The 20170-nt window shown below is 41.9% G+C and overlaps 3 protein-coding genes across 8 annotated transcripts in view; 2 read left to right on the top strand and 1 right to left on the bottom strand.

The window, feature by feature from the left end:
- The window catches only part of LOC131120067 (ankyrin-1-like), a 67184-nt gene extending 53549 nt beyond the window's left edge, over positions 1-13635 (top strand). For 2 of the 6 annotated variants that reach the window (XM_058065139.1, XM_058065140.1), the window contains 5 exons: positions 7379-7448; positions 7523-7658; positions 10479-10535; positions 10918-11015; positions 11194-13635. In XM_058065139.1, coding sequence (XP_057921122.1) covers positions 7379-7448; positions 7523-7658; positions 10479-10535; positions 10918-10986 — 332 coding nt within the window. In that variant the 3' untranslated portion in view covers positions 10987-11015; positions 11194-13635. Of the gene's footprint in view, positions 1-6802; positions 7449-7522; positions 7794-10478; positions 10536-10917; positions 11016-11193 lie in introns of those variants that run through there. The other 4 variants (XM_058065137.1, XM_058065138.1, XR_009126650.1 and 1 more) reach the window with 4 other exon arrangements.
- A 368-nt stretch (positions 13636-14003) lies between these two features.
- Positions 14004-17684, top strand: LOC131120070 (eukaryotic translation initiation factor 4E-binding protein 2-like). Its single transcript, XM_058065144.1, has 3 exons — positions 14004-14284; positions 16421-16603; positions 16754-17684. The coding sequence occupies exons 1-3, from the start codon at positions 14149-14151 to the stop codon at positions 16783-16785; spliced, it is 351 nt and encodes a 116-aa protein (XP_057921127.1). The 5' UTR covers positions 14004-14148; the 3' UTR covers positions 16786-17684.
- A 132-nt stretch (positions 17685-17816) lies between these two features.
- Positions 17817-19313, bottom strand: LOC131120069 (nodal homolog 2-A-like). Its single transcript, XM_058065143.1, has 3 exons — positions 19188-19313; positions 18265-19019; positions 17817-18105 (listed from the first exon to the last, which is right to left on the bottom strand). Exons 1-3 carry the CDS (start codon positions 19300-19302, stop codon positions 17953-17955), a joined length of 1023 nt encoding a protein of 340 aa, XP_057921126.1. The 5' UTR covers positions 19303-19313; the 3' UTR covers positions 17817-17952.
- Positions 19314-20170: the final 857 nt, after the last annotated feature.

The following is a 20170-nucleotide window of genomic DNA, read 5'->3' as shown; positions in this document are numbered from 1 at the left end:
TTTTGATGTTACGCTGTACGTAACCTGTGCCTGGATGAACGTGATGTTCACACAAGGTGGCTGTGACGCCGCGTTTTTATCACTCATGGGCAAAACAACTCATTATTTCAAGATGGTATGAATTATATTGGCATCTTCTAAAAATGCAATGAAGCAAGAAAAAAATTACCAGTAATTTTCCAAGTATAGAGATGAAATAGTAAGAGCTTATGGTCACAATATTAAGAGAAAATAATAATAATAATAATAAAGGAAAAAAGTGTAATTGTGACAAGCAAACAAAACACAAAGTTGCAATTTTCGGAAAATCAGAGTGGAAAAGGGTTGTGATATTATGATAATAAAGTAAAAAAAAAATTACAATAAAGTCATAATATTAAGAGAAATACATAGCACGAATTTAGAATATTAAAGTAAAAAAATGCTTACATTTTGAAGCAAATAAAACAAAAATTCTTGGAAAATTAGGTTGCAAAAAGTCATAATATTTTGATAATAAAGTCCAAATATTGTGAGAAAAAGTCATCATATTGTATATTTACGATTCCCACTATCAATTTCAACACCTGTAATGATATTGAAATTTTCATGCCACTATTACTAATATCCCAAAGCTTTGTCTTGAATTAATTTGTCTTAAATTTAATTCTACAAAAAATAAAACATTAGATTTTTCAGTATGTGGCTCCTCGAGGACACTGAAGCATATTGGATATTTTTAGCTATTTTTTTAATACATTGAATCCTTTATTTACTTACTGTATGTGTTAAAATTACGTTTTATTGTACAAATTTTGCCCAGGTTTGATGACAAAGTCACATCAACATTGTCTGAGCGTTATCTGCTAATGGTGTGTGATGATTGTTATCTTTCATTTGGATGTCTGTGACTATTTATATATATATATATATATTCAAGCCTCACCTGTGAGCTTAAAGTGTTGGTGCTCATCTGTATTCCAATGTGTGTGTGTTTGTGTGTATGAACGGTGTTTAATGAATAGCGTGCTGTGCATTTTCCGTTGCTGTTGTTCTGTGCTACGACAGTCCTTGTGCAGTACCATAGTTCATTTCAGCTTCTTCGTATTTTGTGATCCTGTGCCTTTGACACTTGTGTGTGCTGTGTGTGTGTGTGTGTGTGTGTGTTTGTGTCTAAAAGGTAGGAGTGAAGGGAAAGGCTAGTACATATTCATCACACTCATTCTAACGGCCATTCCAGTTCTGACCCACATCTCCATGCTCACCTCATTCTGAAGCCATTTGTCATCGTCCTGGCCCTGCAACATCCCAGAAACACACACACACGCGCACACACTCTCTCATATAAAATTGCTTAGATTTTCCTCCATGCATCCTACAACATCCTTGGCATAGAAATGCTCAAAATGAAGTAAAATACAAACACACTTTAAACCTGTGGTACCAGGTACTATAGATCAGGGGTGCTCATTAGGTCGATCGCGATCTACCGGTCGATCGCGGAGGTGGTACTGGTCGATCGCTGGTCGATCGCTGGTCGATCGCGGCGTGACATTAAAAAAATATCATCCCAGCATCAATGCCGTCACTTGATTGATATACAGGGCAGCCATTCAGATGACAACTGAATGTTGCCCTTCGGGCGACCAATCAAATCAAACAACGTCTCTAAGTGCAGCAGAACTTACGATGTCAGCCTATCATCCATCCCCGTTACTTGATTGACATACAGGACAACCAGTCAGATGACAACTGAATTTTGACCTTTAGGTCACTGCTCATGCGTAAACAACGATGCAAAGTGCTAAGCTAGTCGGCGAATTGCGAGATTTTAAAGCCCTCGCTAAAGTTTATGGTCACTAAAATGAGTGAAGGAGCTGGACCAAGTAAAAAGGCAAAAAACATATCACTCTCATACGGATATGGAATATTATACGGATATTATGATACGGATATTATCCATGACTGATAAACATTTGGAAGTGTGCTTGAGGCTGGCTATCAGCAGCTACTGTCCGGACTATGCATCCCTGGCTGGTTCAATTCAGTGCAAGTCATCAAAGTAAACTCAGGTAATTACAAAAAATGTTAATAGTTAATTATGTGTGTTTTGCAATATTGGCTCATTTGGTTATGTAAGGTACATCAACATACATTGTACGTACAAATAATCCTCAATACATTTGAAAATAAATAGATGTTTTGCATTTTTGTAGTGGGTAGATCATTTTGACTCGGTCATTTTAAAAGTAGCTCGCATGCTGAAAAAGTGTGAGCACCCCTGCTATAGATCATATCTATTTATTTATCTGCACTGTACAGACTGAACTCCAAACTGAAACCAGCAACAAAATGGTGAGCAGGGGAGCATACAAACGTATTCAAGAGTCAAAATACATGCAGTACATGAGTACGAATTGAAGCATGTTTGCAGGTCTGCACCGAAATTCAAAGTCCTCCCTGCCTCTCACGCCCCCACCCGATAGTTCGCCTTAATAGTCATCATCATCGTTGTAATAATAACCCACGCTACTGTTGTGGCCGTAATCCAGCTAAAACGCAACTCTGAATCCCTACTGTCACTTCCTGTCCACCTGTCCGGAAGACATTTATTGAAACACACACAATCACAGGTCTTATTTATGTCTTAAATGGCTGATTATATCACCTTGTAATTCGGTACGTGACAAAAAAAATAAATAAAACAAATTAATTAAAAATAATTAAAAAAGAATTTCCAAATTATATTAGGGAAAAAGGAAGTGAACAAATGTAACAGTTACTGATTTTATAGTACTGGGGTAGGATTTAATAAGCTTTGCTTCTTCCTACCTGTGAACTGATTATGTGATGCACTCAATTGTAATCTGATATATGTTCAAATGAAATTAAGCCATTACCATTACCATATTTTTTGTGATTTGAACCATTATGTTGGGTTATATGAGTGTAAAGTTAACTATAGGGGTGTTATTTCATGTCTACAGGGCTCTTATAAAGGTAACAAGCAGGTTTTCTGCAGCTACAAAAATACTACATTTGTTAATGTTGAATCCTCCTTCTAATCAAGCGACATAACTGAGGGATTACTTTTGGTCTCTTAATCCGGCCATACGGTGCTTAGTGGTCAGGAAGACCTGGGTTTGAATCTTTTTTGGTTATCTTTGTGTAGGGTGCGTGGGTTTTCTCCGAGTACTCCGGTTTCCTCCCTCATTACAAAATTGGCAACTCCAAATTGTCCATAGGTATGAATGTGAGTGTGAATGGTTGTTTGACTATATCTGCCCTGTGATTGGCTGGCGACCAGTCTCTCGCCCACAATCAGCCAAGCTGACTGTCGGCTCCCGGCGTACCAGAGTTTACAGCAACACAAGTCTTATTTATGTTATTTTTTGTATTATTTTTTGTACTTTATTCTCGTAACATTACTGCTATTGTTCCCATTATCTTGGTGTTTTTGTGAGTTTTCTTGCTAAATTGTACTGTGTGAATGTATTGGGCCACAAAATGGCAGGCTTGCCTGAGTTTCCCATGGCAAAAATTCATACATGTCATTCGCTTCCCAGGGGTTTTTAATTACAATGAGACCTTCAGACAGGCGCTATTGTCACGTGGAAGCTCGTTAAAGAGACAATACGTGCTATCCTGCCAAGAAACCAATCCACATGAACAGCCTCAACTGCTCATACAAAGCTGCATGGATTTAATGTCATTGACCCCGAATCCCGACACCGCCATCTGAATATCTTTGCAGTCACATTGCCCCTCGCACCACCTTTCCAATCTTCCACTACCAAATGGCGTCTGTCATTATGAAAAGACATTTTGTCAGCTTGAACTATTCATTGGTCAATCCCATTAGCGCCTTTCCTGGCCTTTTCCACTGAGAAAGTCAAAAAGACTGAACTTGTTTAGGATCTAAAACATGTCTGTAAGCGTTTCTAGTCAAGATATTCAATTTCATGAGAAATATAACCACTTTCATTTTTGGTCCAGTTGAAACGGATTCTAATTGATTTGATTGATTTCCAGAAGGGACGCCATTGGGGTGATACGTCAGGTTATACCAAAATGTCGTGTTGCTGCTGGATGTTCACAGTATACGAGTGATACTGTACATTTTATTTTTCAATTGAGGAACATTTAAGACAAGAATGTACGCAACAAGGGCTGCATGGCGGTCGAGTGGTTAGCGCGCAGACCTCACAGCTAGGAGACCCGAGTTCAATCCCACCCTCAGCCATCTCTGTGTGGAGTTTGCATGTTCTCCCTATGTATGCATGGGTTTTCTCCGGGTACTCCGGTTTCCTCCCACATTCCAAAAACATGCTAGGTTAATTGGCGACTCCAAATTGTCCATAGGTATGAATGTGAGTGTGAATGGTTGTTTGTCTATATGTGCCCTGTGATTGGCTGGCCACCCCCTGCACCCCACCTCTCGCCCGAAGACAGCTGGGACAGGCTTCAGCACCCCCGCGACCCTCGTGAGGATAAGCAGTAGAAAATGAATGAATGAATGTACACAGCAATTGCAGAGAACGTGAGACAGACGGATTCCCAACTCGAGTTGTGTTCTTTGCAGTGGTAAATTCACGAATGACGGAATAAATTCACGAATAAAGGAACACCTTTACAAAGAGGATTTGGCTTGAAAGTACAGTATAAACACACTTTGAGAAGGGGTGTTATTCCCCTGGTATGGAGGATAAACACAACACAAGACAAGAAGAACGACTATACATGAAAGTTGACACAAGAGACTAAGTCATGTCTTGTTTACATAGGCTGTGCGGCGGTGGCGAAATATACAATAAAACAGGCTATAAAGACCTCTCTTCCGGGAACCTTTTTGGGTTAGCATCTCAACAAGTGCGAAAGGCGATTCCTACATGTATGTGACCTGGAAGACATCATGTTGTTTTGGGTGTGTGAGGTTGTCAGAGAATGTACATATCACATATTCCATATAATTGATATGCATATGCTTAACTGAGAGCATTTTAGGACCGCTGACAAAAATACAACTAGACCACCAATATCTTTTTTTTTTTTGGTTCAGACCAGAGTGTCGGATTACAGGTGTAAATGTACCGTTAGTTTGTGTAGCTTATCATTGTTCTTTTGAGTGTGTGTGTGTGTGTGTGTGATGGCATGTTTGGGATCATTGATTATGCATGGCAGTTGCAGTTACTTTGCCTTTTCTTCCATTATGGAACATGTTAGAAGGGTTGGAACGATACTAAAGATGCTGAAATGTTGTGGACACTCAGTCAACCCCCCCCCCTTAAAAAAAAACTTTTAGAAAATAGCAGTTAAACTAATCCAGTCCATTATGTAGGAAATTTGAAATCGCTGAAATTAGAATTCGTGTTTCTAAAACACAATACCAATATCGTGCCAACCCCAGGAGTAAAATATAGGTGGAACTTTTTTTTTTTTTCTATGTCACATTATGGCAGTCATAGCCTCATGTCGTCACAGAGACTGATGACTCAGCAAATCCCATACCCCTACCCTCAACTCAGCGTGTCCCAATGACAGTAACCACCTTACCTTTCTTTACATCAGACCCTAAACGCCTTTTTTCCACCAACTTTCAAAATTTTGAATTGGGGTATTTCAATTGTGAATAACGTTTTGACGAGGACTGACTTCAGGCTGTAGCGGCTTTATTGGGACAGGGCTGAGCTACTCTGTTTCCATGAAACTGCCTTTCCACCAAATGATACACTTTATCTCCAATTGCTGTGGTGCAGTTTGGATCAGATCTACATACATGCAGTAGGCTGGGATCAACTAGGTTTTAAACTGGGAACTAATAATGTCTTGTTACGTGTTTTTTCCACTCCACGGAGCAACCACATCAGTATGTTTGAGATTTTTTGCAATTTGCTTTGCCAATGTTTTGCTTTTTGTTGTTGCTACACTTATACAAGGGTCAGGGAAAATGATCTGACACATTTGTAGGTTAAATAAAAGGCAAATAAAGGAAAGAAATTTATTTTCAAAAAGTATGTACATATAATGCCATTCTCCTTCATTGTGTTTTAAAAATGAAATCAGTTCTGGCGAGGTGGTCAAGGTGGCCAGGTTGGCCGCTTGATTTTCGTTTCAATGCAGATCCAGTAGCTGTGAAGTTGGTAAGCCATAACAAGATGGTGTTTCGAACTGGTACGGGATCATGTCTACCAACATTGAAGTGCGAACGGAACGCTGGTTGTGTTGCAGTTACAGATTCGTTTCTTTTGATAAACGTTTCCACAATGAAAGCGCAATGCTCACCAGTCCAATTTATGGCAGAAACTGAAAAAGAAACAAAAAACAACGGCATTATATGTTCGTACATATGTATATGTATGTAAATAATAACACTTTTTTGTTTCTTTACTTTATTTGCCTTTTATTTAACCTACAAATGTGTCCGATCATTTTGCCTGACCCTGTCGCACCTTGAGAAACAGGTACTGCAGCTGCACATCGTGCCAAACAGAAAACCAAAATAAGAGCACAAAATGGGAAACGACGTGTTTACTAAGAGCAAACTAAAAAGCAAAGAAAAGTCCAACCTGAGATTCGGAACATGCAGTGTCCAATGTATGTGTGACCTTTTAATAATACTCTACATCTTTCCCCACTGGCAAATTCCATTTGCTTATCTTCCATTTACGTAGTACTTTTGAAACCCGTGTGACTTCGCACTGGAGCAGGACTGTACTGTTTGGTGGAAACAAGGCTTGGATCCTCCCCATCCTCACCTCAACCCCCCCGGCTGTGCCTGCATGGTGTTAGTCTTTCTCTTGTCTCGCCCCTGTCCTCCCTCCAGGTTATGGGCTGGTTCAGGAGGAGCTGCTGTCTCCAGCCTCCATGCAGTACAGTATACCCTCCCCTCTGGGTGCCGAGCCCTACTGGCAGGAAGTCTCCAGTCTGGAATGTGCTCCCATCGCAGCCACAGAGGAAGACACCTTGATGGAAATGTCGGACGTCCAGGTTTGGCCGGCGGGGGTCAGCCCGTCACTGGTTACTGTGGAAGACTCCTCCTTGGACGGCAGCAGTCGAGCAGACGACTCGGAGGGCGCCACGCTCTCCCTTCCCTGCAGCTTGGGCCGCCCCAGCAGTGGAGCCAGCGGGGCGAGCGGCTCCATCATGGAGCTGGAGGAGGAGGAGGAAGAGGTGGAAGAAGGGGAGGTTGAGGAGGAGGAGGCGCCACTGGAGCCAGTGAGCGCCATAGCAGAGAGGGACCGGGTTAGAGCCAGTGGCGCCGTTCCCAAGGTCAACTTGAACGGCCAGCTGGGAGGTCAGAGGTCGGATGGGAGGAGAGGGGAGGGTCCTGCGACAGGAGGAGGAGCAAAAAGAGGCGGGGCAGGGCTTGGTTCAGTGGAAGGCGTTTCTGTTGTTGCAGGCCAGCAGGTGTACGGCCAGTGTGAGATGCCCACATTGGGTCGAGCTGGCGAACACAACGGAGACAACCGGTATGTGACGTCCATCTTCTTTTACTCCCATTCTTACTTCACCCACCACTCACTGCCCTTCACTCTCCTGCCAGGTTGGTCGGCGGTGGAGCGTTTCAACCCTATCTACCCGAAAAGGACGCCCTGCAGGGCTGGGTGGGATCAGTATCATCGGGACGGGACATGAGCGCACCAGGCCTCCACGCCGCCCAGGAGGCTCTGCTGACTCCGGTGTGTGACACAGGTTACTCACATGTGCAACGTGGGCGCTTCCTGGAGGGCACGCAGCCCTTTGGCAAGGAGCTAGGCTCCCCTCACCAGGAGGCAGGCAAACGTGCTTGGGAACAGGATTGGAGGCGGGGCAAGGTCAGGTTGAGGTCTCTACGACCCGCTGCTGCTTTTTTTATTTTTTGGGAGCGGGAACATCTTATCTTTTTGTTTTTGCCTTTTTTTGAATGAGGCAATGAAATTCCAGCCATGATTGCAACCATCAGTAGCTTTAGTCTCACAAAACACATCAAAATGATCATTTTGATGACGTCGCGGCGCTTGATCAAAAAATGTGTTGTACCATATGGTTTCAAGTCATTTTTTCCATAGATGTAACATTTCGGATGACCAGATTATAGCTGTGTGCAGTATACAATGGAACCTCGGTTAGCATACGCCCCAGTTAACAGATTTTTTGGTTTACAGCAAACATTTGCCTCCGTCACATTAATAATACACTGCGTGAGTCCAGCTGTTGTTGTCCATCTTAGTATCCTTTAAGCATGGAAACTGGCCCGTCGATGACATCATCACCAGTTGACTGTATTTCTTTGCTAGCTAACACACTTGCACCACAAGTCTCTGCTTTTCTTATTGATCACGCCTGCAAAACAATGCAGGATTGAGTCAAAATTACTTGCAAGTTCCAACAATACTTTTTTCAGTAACGGGTAATCTAAATAATTACTCTTACTGTCAGCATAACGGCGTTTTCCATTTTTGACACCCCATTACTGTACGTTACTGAAGCCGCCTAAATATATCACCGAAATTACTCGCAGGGGCGAGTAATGCAATAGTTACTTTTACTTGTAACTAGATACTTATGTAGTGGAGTAACTCAGATAGTAACTCGGTTACTTCTTTGGAGAAGTAATTAGTAACTGGGGCCTTACGGCGGTCGTGTGGTTAGCGTGCAGACCTCAAAGCTAGGAGACCCGGGTTCAATTCAACCCTCGACCATCTCTGTGTGGAGTTTGCATGTTCTCCCCGTGTACTCTCCGGGTACTCCGGTTTCCTCCCCCATTCCAAAAACATGCTAGGTTAATTGGCCACTCCAAATTGTCCATAGGTATGAATGTGAGTGTGAATGGTTGTTTGTCTATATGTGCCCTGGGATTGGCTGGCCACCAGTCCAGGGTTTACCACGCCTCTCACCCGAAGACAGCTGGGATAGGCTCCAGCACCCACCGCGACCCTCATGAGGATAAGCGGTAGAAAATGAATGAATGAATGAATGAACTAGTAATTAAAACTAATACCTTTTTAAAGTAACATGCCCAACACACACTTGTACCCAAGACAAGCATAACACAAAGATACCGTCAGGTAGAGAACAAAGGGAGCCATCTTAGCCAACAATCAAGTCTTCAATCAAGATGTTACATGCATTTATACACATTCATGAAATTGTTTTCTGCAAATAAAAGTAAAATTGTAGAACTGTATTTTTAGAGTCCAGATTGGATTAATTCTGGGAGAAATTGAGTCGGACCTTCTGGAACGTATTCATGACGCTAACCTCGGTTCCATTGTATAATACAGTAAATCGGATATATCGGACTCGGATATATCGGAAATTGGCTCACAACGGACAGATAAAAAAGAACCGATTTTTCTGTAATGCATTTCCAATAAAAATTCATTGCATATATCGGATTTTTTGTAACGGATTTCGCCTATTTCGGACAAAATCTCCAGTCCCGTTCCAATGCATTTCCATTAAATTTCCCTCGCATATATCGGATGGCCGCATCGTGGCGCTCCGATTCGCCGAATCGTGACAGGCCGCTATACGACGTCATTTGCAGCGTTTGCAGCGTTGCCTGCGCGTCCAGGTACATTGGAAACATAGTCAAGGAAGTGCCTTTTTATAACGGATAAAAACCGATTTACGCGTATACCGGATATAAATCCGATATATGCGTAAAACGGACATTTTCCGGTATACGCATATAACGGATTTCGCTTATATCGGACAAAACCAGTGGGAACAATTGAATCCGATATATCCGAGGTTTACTGTATATCATAACACAGAGGTAGGGAACCTATGGCTCAGGAGCCAGGTAGGGCTCTTTTGATGACTGTATCTGGCTCTCAAGCATTTCTTACCACAATAAAAATGTATTTTTGCTAACATTTTAAAGTAAACATCACAGAAATCACTGTTAAAAATAATATTAAAAATCAACAACTTTCTTATGCATTTTAATCCGTCCATCTATTTTCTACTGCAATACGGCCAACCATATCTATCTTTCCTGATGATATTTTCCAGGTCAAACACCAAAACTTAATTATTACTGGGTAATGCGGTAGTCTACCTCGGCCATTGAGATGTCAAAAAAACATGTAAATGTAAACTTTCCTCCTTTAGTCAAATAGCTAAAGCTGCAGAACCAAGCCTTCTGACGAAGATGGCCAAAAGAATGAAATACATGTACTGAATACGGTTCAAAACCATGCAGCAGCAGAAGTTGCATTAATGGCAACAAGTATTAGATTTATTTTTAGACACTGCGCTGCTCACGAAAGTATGCTGGCCACACCCCATTGGCGTGGGGTAGTGTGCCTGGTCTACATAATTAGAGCCCATTATATCTAAAACTGTTGGTCTTACATAAAAATGCACACATTTTATTGCATTCAAAATGTATATGGCTCTCACAGATACACATTTTAAAATATCTGGCCTTCATGGCTCTCTTAGCCAAAAAGGTTCCCGACCCCTGTCATAACAGTATAAGTTTGTGCTGATGTTTAATGGTCTTTATGCAGAGGGAGGAGAAAGAGGACTATCGTGCTGACGAACACGGCAGCATGCTGACGAGAAAAGTGAGTATATTTTCCCAGAAGCCACCAGCCAAATATTGGGTTACATTCTCCCCTCCAACGCACTTGCCAGCAAACCAGACATACTGTCATTGTCACTCCAGCAAATGGGTCACCGTCTAAATAAATACAGTGGAACCTATACAAATTTGACCACAATTTTTTGCCCGAAAAAGTGCACTTGCATGAATTATACCTGACATCACCACATCATGTGATCTTTTATCTTTCATGTCTTTGTTGGGACATGTGAGGTCGTTTAGAAGCACACACGATGAACCGAACTGCAGCAGTTAGTTCCCTGCTCTGCATGGTTCCCATGTTGTCTTCAGCACTTACTGTATCTGGTCCGAGTGTTGTTTACGTCCCTCCCTCCTTGCTCCAGGTGGGGGCGGATGTGAGAAGGAACGCTCAGTCGGTGCAGCGCACCAGCCTTCGGAGGGTTAAACACTGAAACACAACACACACAACCCGGTCCACGAGGTACGCGATTTTTCCTCCCGCAAGCACTCGTGCATCCCAGTGCTTGGATAAAGTACCAGAGCCGCTCCATGTTTTTTACTTTGATGCCAACTTTTTTGGGGTCATGTTCATATTCATATTCATATTCATATACTGAGCTCTGTTTTATTGTTTTGTCTCTTTGTCGTGTGTCTTCCAGGACAAGAGAGCGGCTGCCAAAGCTTCCTCCACAAAATCACAACCGGAGCGCAAAGGAAAGTGAGCAAGAGGAGAGGAGGGAAAGGACTACCAAACAACAATATGACAAACATACAATTAACCTCACACAGAAATACACACACACACATACAGAAAAAAAGGTGTGAGAGTTCAACTTGTAGTTTTATAACATTTGTAAAGTATCACATTACCTAAGGCATGGATTTTTCTAGAAAAGCATCCAAAAAAGAACAAATGTCACCAAAACAAGACAACAAAAAGTGCTTCCTGTCAACTGTAACTGCATGACGACTGCTGGTGCATGACTTACGAACTTTTGTCATTATCTACAAACTGAAGGGAGTACAAGGTAGTACAAGTACAAATGGACTGGCCCACGCTTGGGGGCGGGGGGGGACAAAGCCCCAGTAACACAGCAGCTTAAAAAAAAAAAAAGGGTTGTGCTTTCAGGTTGGAGCCTGTCATTGCCTCTTTCAGTGGACCCTTTTCGTTGTGCGTGTGTATTGTATATGCGCTCTCTGCTCTGTGGACATGTGTCGCCGTGTGTGTGCATGCGTTTCTCGCTTGCCCCCCTGATTGGCTCCAAGGCTCCGTGATGTCACGGCGTGCTCGCCGCTGGAATGAAGAAGCAGCAGCTCCCTTCCCTCGCTTATGATTGTTGTTGTTGTTGTTGCTGCTTTTCCCAAACATGCCCAATCTTAAACTATTGTCTTTTTGTTTTCTAATGGGTTTTGGAAAGAACCGGAATCTTTTCTTTGGCAAAGGGTTTGATCGCTTGGTAGCAATGTGCAGCCGCTCCATAACACAGATGCTCTATTCTACCTTCTTCCTTTCGTCTCCTGGTAGCCTCACTTGATATGCAGAACAATCCAAAGCCTCTCGTTCCCATTCATCCAATGTTTAAAAGTCAGTGTTCTCCATCTTTGAGGCAAAGCGAATGCAGTATGTAGTGATTCCGGGGGTTTGGAGTGGGCTATTGTGCTGCTTTGACGCGTGATTGTGCAAGGAAGTGTGCGGCAAAAGGGCACGCAGGCAGCATTGTGATTGTCTCACTCTCACCGACCCCAGACTCGTGATCCGTCGACACAAAACCGAAGCACACTCGTCACACAATCATATCATGAAGGTCTTGGAAAGTATGAATTTGCCACAGCAATAAAATCTAATCACATGTGTGCTACTAGGAAGTACACTTATACACTGTTTTTTGTTTGTTTGTTTGTTTGTTTTTAATCTCCTGGACAAGACTGGAAGATTTGTGCTGTACTGACCTTGACTGACACAAGTCACTCCAATCACACCAGTCCACCATATCAGTGTAGCAGCCAGAGAGAGATTTGTGTCTGTTTTTCCAGCATTTAGCGTAGCAAAGTACCAACTAGTGTTATGTTACAATACAATTTGTTGTCTTTGTTTTCTGTATAAGTGAACGTATGTGGATACAGTGGATGCAGACACGTACCTTCGTTTTCTCATCTGAGACACTTTTTATGCAGAAACCTGATGTTGGAGATTATGCAGGGTGGGGGTCATATTATGGTAGCACACATCCGCCAAACTTTAAAAAAAAAAAAACAACACTATTTATCCCATAAGTACTGTAAATGCTACTGTAGCATGCATATGTGAGTCTGACAGAATGAATGAAGATTATTTTTGCACATCACACCTACCCTGTGCCCACGCATGCATGATAACCTCATCTGATATTTTTGCAACATTTTTCCACTTTTCACACACCACTCAGGTTTTAGTTTGGCTATTTAAGTGGGTTTTTTGTGCCATGCATGAGTGACAATGTGGGTGACTATTTTGTCCTGTTATTTTTTTTTTTTTAGGATGCATTGTGTCTGCGTGTGAGAGATATTTGGCTCTCAACATTGTTGGACCATGTAAAAGAGGAAGGTTTTTACCAGGCATGCCACTCGAAAGGTGAACGTGTAACCTCCGATGACGTATTGTAAAAATGTAACTGTCGAGAAGAATAGAGCTCACCTATACTCCTTTAGAATGGATACATGACAATGTAAACGCAATATCATATTACTCTATCCTAAGGAATGCAACTGCACCCATGCACAAAAAAGATGTTTTTATGAAAATATGTGTATAAAAAAATATATGACAAAATATATTTCATTAGAATACTATGCACCCTCATAGAGTTGTTATGGATGTTCTTTAAGCGTTATCTAGTTAGCCGACTCCCACATGATGGGAACTATAGAGGCTTTGTAGCTTTGACCACTTGTTTTATTTTCTTTTGTATTGGTCCGAAAAAATGATTCAAGAAAAAAAATCAAGAAAATGTATACAAGCCTTTTAATCAGAAATATTCTGACTTAAAGATATGTATAGATCATCTTACCCTGTACACCAGCTCAAACCATTTACAAGACTTAATAAACAAAGATGTGACATAGATGTTGTCTTCCTTGCCCTAAGGCACTATTATTGTATGTTTACTAAATTACTCCTACTGTATACTATTTTTTGGGAAGTTTCACATTCATTTTGTCATTTGTATTTTATAAACTTACTCAATTCTATGCATTTTTTCCCTTCATCTAGAAAGCAATGAATGCCTGAACAGTCACCATTCATGACTAGACGCACTACATGAACGATTTGCTGTTTTTAATGGTTTATTTTTAAAATACCAGCCCATACATGGTAGCTGAATACTGTGTTCTGTTGTGACTTCCGCACCGCAGCGTGAAAAAAAACTACAACTTCCGCTATGTGTGACGCCCCTTGCTTTCAGCCAATCATAACCCGTGTGTAGGAGGAGCTTGTAGGTTGTTTTGGGAGTGTTGGCTGCACGTGGGGCCACGAGGTAAATCAGTTGGAGAAGAAATTCGGGAGAGTCAGCTTGTGTTTATTATTTTTTATTTTATGACAATTGCAAAAAGGTGTGACACCATCCAGTGACGACATGTCAGCGGCAGGTCAGACGAGTGGGAGCCGGGATATACCAGCCGTCAGGCGGGTTGCCGTCCTCGAGGCTGCTCACATGCCCCAGGAATACTCCACCACTCCCGGGGGAACCGTGTTCAGCACTACGCCTGGAGGTAACACGACCACGAGTTAGCAAGAAAACTGATAATTACTGGATTTAAACACTCAGAAACAAAACAAACCCAATTATACTTCATCTGTGTACTTGTGTTACGAAAAAGTGTGCGTAGGAGTGACAAGTTGCCTTGAACACTACACCATCGGTGTCCAAAATACGGTGCGGGGGCCATCTGAGCACGCTGCTCATTGTAGCAATAAAACAAAACATAAATCAAAAAGTCATAATGTAAAGAAAAGCTGAAATGTTAATCCTATTAACTAATACCATAATGCTTTGTATTTACTGGTATTTTCACTCTTGTCATTTTTAGTCCATTTGGTCTGCTTCTATGGTTTCTTTGGTCAAGTGTGTACAGACCAACAGAGGGGCCAAGACCGTCTTTTTACAAAATAAAAACAGATGCATTAAAAGATCAAAATCTATTATAGAAATATAATACATTGTAGTGTTGCTTGGAGTGCTTTTGGCTACCCTGCATGTCTTGCGGCAACAGAAAGTTGCTAAAGTTGGAGTTAACACTGATGTTTCCCATAGTAGTAGTAGTATTTTCCCCATGTTTGTTGACTTATCGGTTACATGCAGTGGTGTCATTTTTGTATCTCCCCAAAATCTGGTCGTCATGAGTTCGAGGCCCCTGCACTACAGGGTAGGGTCGCTGATCTGTCAGCTTGATCAACAGACCTGTTTTGGTCTTTGTGTTAATGATCGACTGTTTTGTCATTCATTACTATCGTTGGGAAAGTGTGGAACAACAGTATGACAACTTGCACTACATACCCAAATGAGGACAAGCAGTGTAGAAAATGGATGGAGGGATGGGAACATTTTCCTTCTGCAGCTGTGAGAAAGTTGCCACAGTGTTCACATGCCGGTGGTGGACTGATAGTGTGTTCTGTAAATGTACCAGGTGGGACTGATTTACGCAGATAAAACACACAGCTGGCCCGCTCAATGTGTGTCACGGTGCCAGAAAATAGGTCACTCGGTGTGGGTCCGTGGGGGCACGTATACTCCATGTAAAGTCTCACATATGAAAACAAAGGGAGCTCAAAACTGCTGAGTCAAGAAGTCGCCTTCTTAAAATAATGGCCTCCTCGTGATATTTTCAAGTTTTTCAGGAAACAGGATGACATTCCGATTGATTTGTGACTTCCCTGTCTCCCAAGTCAAACTGTTGATGACAATTACAGCGCATCCGGAAAGTATTCACATTTTTCCCCCCTTTTGGTGTGTTAGAGCCTTATTCCATAATGGAATACATTCATTAAAAAAAAAAAAAAACGTTCAAAACACAACATCCCATAATGACAGCATGAAAAACGTTTTTTACAAATACAAATGTGAACATAACTTGTACATAAGTATTCACAGATCTGCCTAAATTGAGTTTAGGTGCATCTTGTTTCTTGTGATCATCTTTGAATACAATTGGACTTATTTGAGCTTTAAAGGTACAGCGGAAGTTCCTAAAGTTTGGTGTACCAAGCTTGTACTATGTAATTCTACAGTACATAATTTGCCTCACAAGATTAACTAGAAAAGCACTCTGAGAGCGCAGACCTCCGCTAAGAGCCATTGTACCCCCCCCCCATATTGTGATTTACATCATATTAGTCCTACATTTATTTGAGCTACATATTTAGATTCCTTGGCCATGACAACACACCGTGGAAGGGTTTGAATGAGCATGCTAACACCTAGCATAATAGTGCTAAGTGCCTCCCTCTGAAAGTGCTAAAAATTTTAGTATAATTACGTTAGCAGGTCTACATGCTAACCACCTAGCATAATAGTGGTAAGCAGTAAGTTCATATTCATAAAATTCACAGAAAATGCTAGCTCATGTTAGTATGTTAGCAATGCTAACATGGTAACATGAGCATGCTAACACCTAGGATAAAGGTGTCTACCCATGAAAACGGCTAAAAATGCCACTGTGCTAATATTTACATGTTAACAATGCTAACATTCTAATGTTAGCATGCTAACATTATGGCATGATGGTGTTTATATATAGTATTTGTATATGTGTCTGTGGTAAATGTATGTATAGTTTAGCTATAATCCGAAACATTGCTGTCCTCATTGACAAATAAAATGGTTTTTAACTTCCCTCTTGGGTCTGCAGGAACTCGAATCATCTACGACAGGAAATTCCTATTGCAGCGTCGGAACTCTCCTCTGACTCGCACTCCTCCAAAACTTCCTGACATACCAGGAGTCACCAGCCCACTCAAACAGGAGTCGAACCAGCCGGGAGCGACTGAGAGCAGTGACGCTGAGCAACATAGCTTGCATGCTGAGAGTGCAGGTAAACATTGCCTGTACAGCGGTACCTCAGTTTTTGGTATTTACTAAAACCAAAACATACCAAGCAATTTATAAAAAAAAATATATGTGTACAAGTGAATATAGCTTATGATGGTGTTTTCTTCCTAAATCCATTCTGTTCTTCCTATAGGAGATGACGCCCAGTTTGAGATGGACATTTGAAGAGGATTAAAACAATTCCTTACCAATGCTTGTTGCTAGTACAGATGATTTTTACATAAGTTGAATCAAAACCTTAGACCAGGGGTGGGCATACTACGCGGCTCACCAAGCGTTTGAATCCGGCCCGCCGGTTGCTTTCTAAGTATTTCAACTTTTAACATCCAAACGGGCAACATAACTTACAAGTCAGATGTCTTATTTAGTAAAAAAAAAAAAAAAAAAAAACACAACAAAACTGTAAAATGAAATTATATAGTTTGATGTGGCCTGATGTTTAAAGTGCTCCTGAAAAAACACGCGACATGCGAACATACTGATAGTATAACACTTTTACAGATGAAATTAGGCAAATAATTCAAGGAAAATTATAAACATAAAATAGTGTGTGTGTGTTAAAATATGTTCTGCCCCCCCGGACAATTCTGTTAACTCAATGCGGCCCATGAGTCAAAATGTTTGCCCACCTCTGCCTTAGACTGTAGGCTGTCTAATCAGGTTTCCTAAAGGGAAATTATATTTTTATTGAATGAATGAATGAATGTGCCTCAATTATGACCTGCCTTAGAAACTGTGACATGTTAGATAAAGAAGCTGTTTAACGTGATGTAACAGCATATACTGTACGATGAGAATATGACGTCATTGTGTTAAGTGCTGTTAGCGAATGTTCACTACATACAAATTTGATGTTTTTTTTGCATGGATATCATATTTTGTAACTTGCTAACTCGCTCGTGGCATTGGTTTTATATATTTATAATACAATCTTCAGTATTCTGAGTGTAAAATAAACTTCATCAGTGGAGATTCAATCAGTCCCTTTCTTCAGGCTTTCTGATTGGTCTCCAGCAATCTGCCGGCCATTCAGCTTTGACTTTGAAATAAATGACTGTATCTGACTTGTATGTCATAAATCATCATTCATACACACTTAGTTGAAAATAAGACATCATTTATTGACTTACTGTACAGTGTAAACATACAAATGGGTCAATGTGACCCAAACATTAAATAAAGTTAAAGCGCTTCCGAGTGTACATTTCATGCATTAAAAACGGTACTTTGTGTATCTGAGTGCTTCTGTCAGTGTCCTGCCATACTTTATAGTTGCATCATTTGGAGAATCCATGCTAGTCTGTCGCTGCTCCGTCTCTACAGTCTTTGTTCTCAGTGGCAGCCACACCCTTCCACCACCATGTCCTGGTGGTTCCTCATGATCATCTTGCCGTTCTCGTAGTAAAGCATGGAGAGCGGCGCCAGGCGTGTGGGCACGCAGGACAAACATGGCACCTTGTGTGGGTGGTGGAGCTTCAGCAGGCTCTGTGGAGGTGAAGAGAAGAGAAGAATTCATTAGAACATCAGTAAAGACTTTCAGGCTTGTTTAAATGATATTTGTTGAATGAACGACGGTCCTAACGGTGCCCGCGGGCACCACTTTGGACACGCCTCGTTTAGAAAGTCCACATAAGTTTGTCTTACCTGCATGTAAGCATGGTTGGTTGGAGAGAAGCTCTCATCTACAGGTGTGGGACAGGCCCCCTCGCAGCGGAACGCGTTGTAACGTTTGGGATAGACGATCCACTGACTCCAACCTAGCTTCTCAAAGTCCACCCACATGTCCACCTTTCTGCACAGAGGACTCTCCTTGTTGTCAGTGGCAACAGGGGTCGCCACCGGCATCCTTCCTCTGTGCTGATGCTGCTCCTGCGGGTGCCGTTTGGTCCGGCGTAGCTTCATCTTGGAGCCGCCGTCCCTTTCCAAGCTCACGTACTTGGACTGTTCAGCTGTGTGGATGAGAGTGGGCGTCCTCTGAGCATCAGGGTTCTGCCTGGCGAAGACCACCATCATGACCCGGTCCGCTGTAGGGTGTTGGACTCCTTCCAGATCTTCCTCCATCTCCTCGGCAACCTCTTGCATGTGCATAGGCGGTTCCTGCTCCTCGTGTTCCTGCCAACGGTTGATCATCTCCGTCATGGTGAACACCTTCCAGGAGGAAGAGGAAGGCGGCATGGAGCCGGGATGTGTCTTGAGGTGACCCAGGAACACCCTGTTGTCTGAGCAGTTTTCTTCTGAACACGGGTCCACTTTGGAGTGGTAGATGTCCACCTGGGCTCTGGAGGATTCGCTGAAGGCAGGAAGACGGATTCTGAGCTCGGCCTGTTGGATGTTGTCGCTGGAATACACGGACGACATGTCAAAGGTGATGGACCACCTGTTGCCTCTCTGCTGGCAGCCTGGAAGAAAGACATGTATTATTATTATTATTATTATTATTATTATTATTATTATTATTATTATTATTATTATTATTATTGGCATATGAATCAGATATCAGACTGTAGTCAAAATATATTGAAATGAAATTGAGTGTATAGTCATCATTTTAAGAAGGGACCACTCACTTTTAGCGACAAGACTGGTCACAGAGTCCGAGTTATGCAGTCCAGGGTTGTCCACGATCCAGCTCTCTCTCCTGCCTCGGTCCTGGGTCAGCATGGTCCTGTAGAGCTGGATCATGAGGAGGGGAAGTCCTTCGGTCTTGTGCGTCTGCGGGATACGTCCGGACCCGGTCGCCGAGCCGCGCAGCAGCTTGTCCGGGTGCATCGCGGCTACACACACGTCCACCAGGAGGAGAAGCACAAAGGAGAATTCCACAGATCGTCCCATCGGAGTTGTATGTTGTCACTGTGGCAGGTAGCTTCCAAATGACCCAGAGGAGATGCTGGGACTGTGTTTTATAAGGGTGTGCCTGATAGGTGAAGGTCTTTGAAGGCATGTGTCAAGGTGCGTGTGATCCACCGCAGCGCTGGAGCCTTTTTAATGTGTCAGATAATTATACTATATCGAAACCACTTGGTCCTTTGTAGTGGCCGAGGTGTGAAAAGAGGAAAAGACGCAGCACTGATGTTGTTGTTTTGTGTAGCAGACACGCTCTGATAAGAAGCCCTGACAATAATTTTAGTTAAGGAGATTAAGAGACATGCTGTGTGATTAATGACAAATTAATCACAATTTACTTTCTGTCGACTCAACTTGCTGTGCAGGCAAGTTCAAGCCAAAATGAACCCACACGCAATGTAATTATGTTCCTTGTCATTATTATCTATAGAAAAATATTTCCACTTATACATTTCAGTTTGAATAACACTAGCAATCATATCATCCGGTGGATCTCATTTTTACATATAATTAGTGATTTTAAAAAAATCACCCGCTCATTAGTGAAACATCTGTTATAGACAATGGCACAACATTATTTATTTCAATATAATTTGTAATAATTATTATCAACTGATCATTATTAAACTCTAATTTTATGAATGAAAGCAGTAGTAAAATTGCACACTTGCAAAAAAATGTGCATACAAGAAGATGCTTACTAAAT

Source organism: Doryrhamphus excisus, chromosome 2 (genome assembly GCF_030265055.1).
Source record: "Doryrhamphus excisus isolate RoL2022-K1 chromosome 2, RoL_Dexc_1.0, whole genome shotgun sequence".
NCBI classification, from domain to species: Eukaryota; Metazoa; Chordata; class Actinopteri; order Syngnathiformes; family Syngnathidae; genus Doryrhamphus; species Doryrhamphus excisus.
The sequence above is the reverse complement of the archived record's forward strand: the minus strand, read 5'-3'. Positions and strand labels throughout refer to the sequence as shown.

Bases quoted from the DNA above. Each gene is read 5' to 3' on its own strand.
- LOC131120070 (XM_058065144.1), top strand. From the start codon at position 14,149: ATGTCAGCGGCAGGTCAGACGAGTGGGAGCCGGGATATACCAGCCGTC. The intron at 14,285-16,420 runs GTAACACGACCA...TTGGGTCTGCAG, and splicing joins GTTCAGCACTACGCCTGGAG to GAACTCGAATCATCTACGAC. The intron at 16,604-16,753 runs GTAAACATTGCC...TTCTTCCTATAG, and splicing joins CTTGCATGCTGAGAGTGCAG to GAGATGACGCCCAGTTTGAG.
- LOC131120069 (XM_058065143.1), bottom strand. From the start codon at position 19,302: ATGATCCAGCTCTACAGGACCATGCTGACCCAGGACCGAGGCAGGAGA. The intron at 19,020-19,187 runs GTGAGTGGTCCC...TCTTTCTTCCAG, and splicing joins GACCAGTCTTGTCGCTAAAA to GCTGCCAGCAGAGAGGCAAC. The intron at 18,106-18,264 runs GTAAGACAAACT...TCACCTCCACAG, and splicing joins CCAACCATGCTTACATGCAG to AGCCTGCTGAAGCTCCACCA.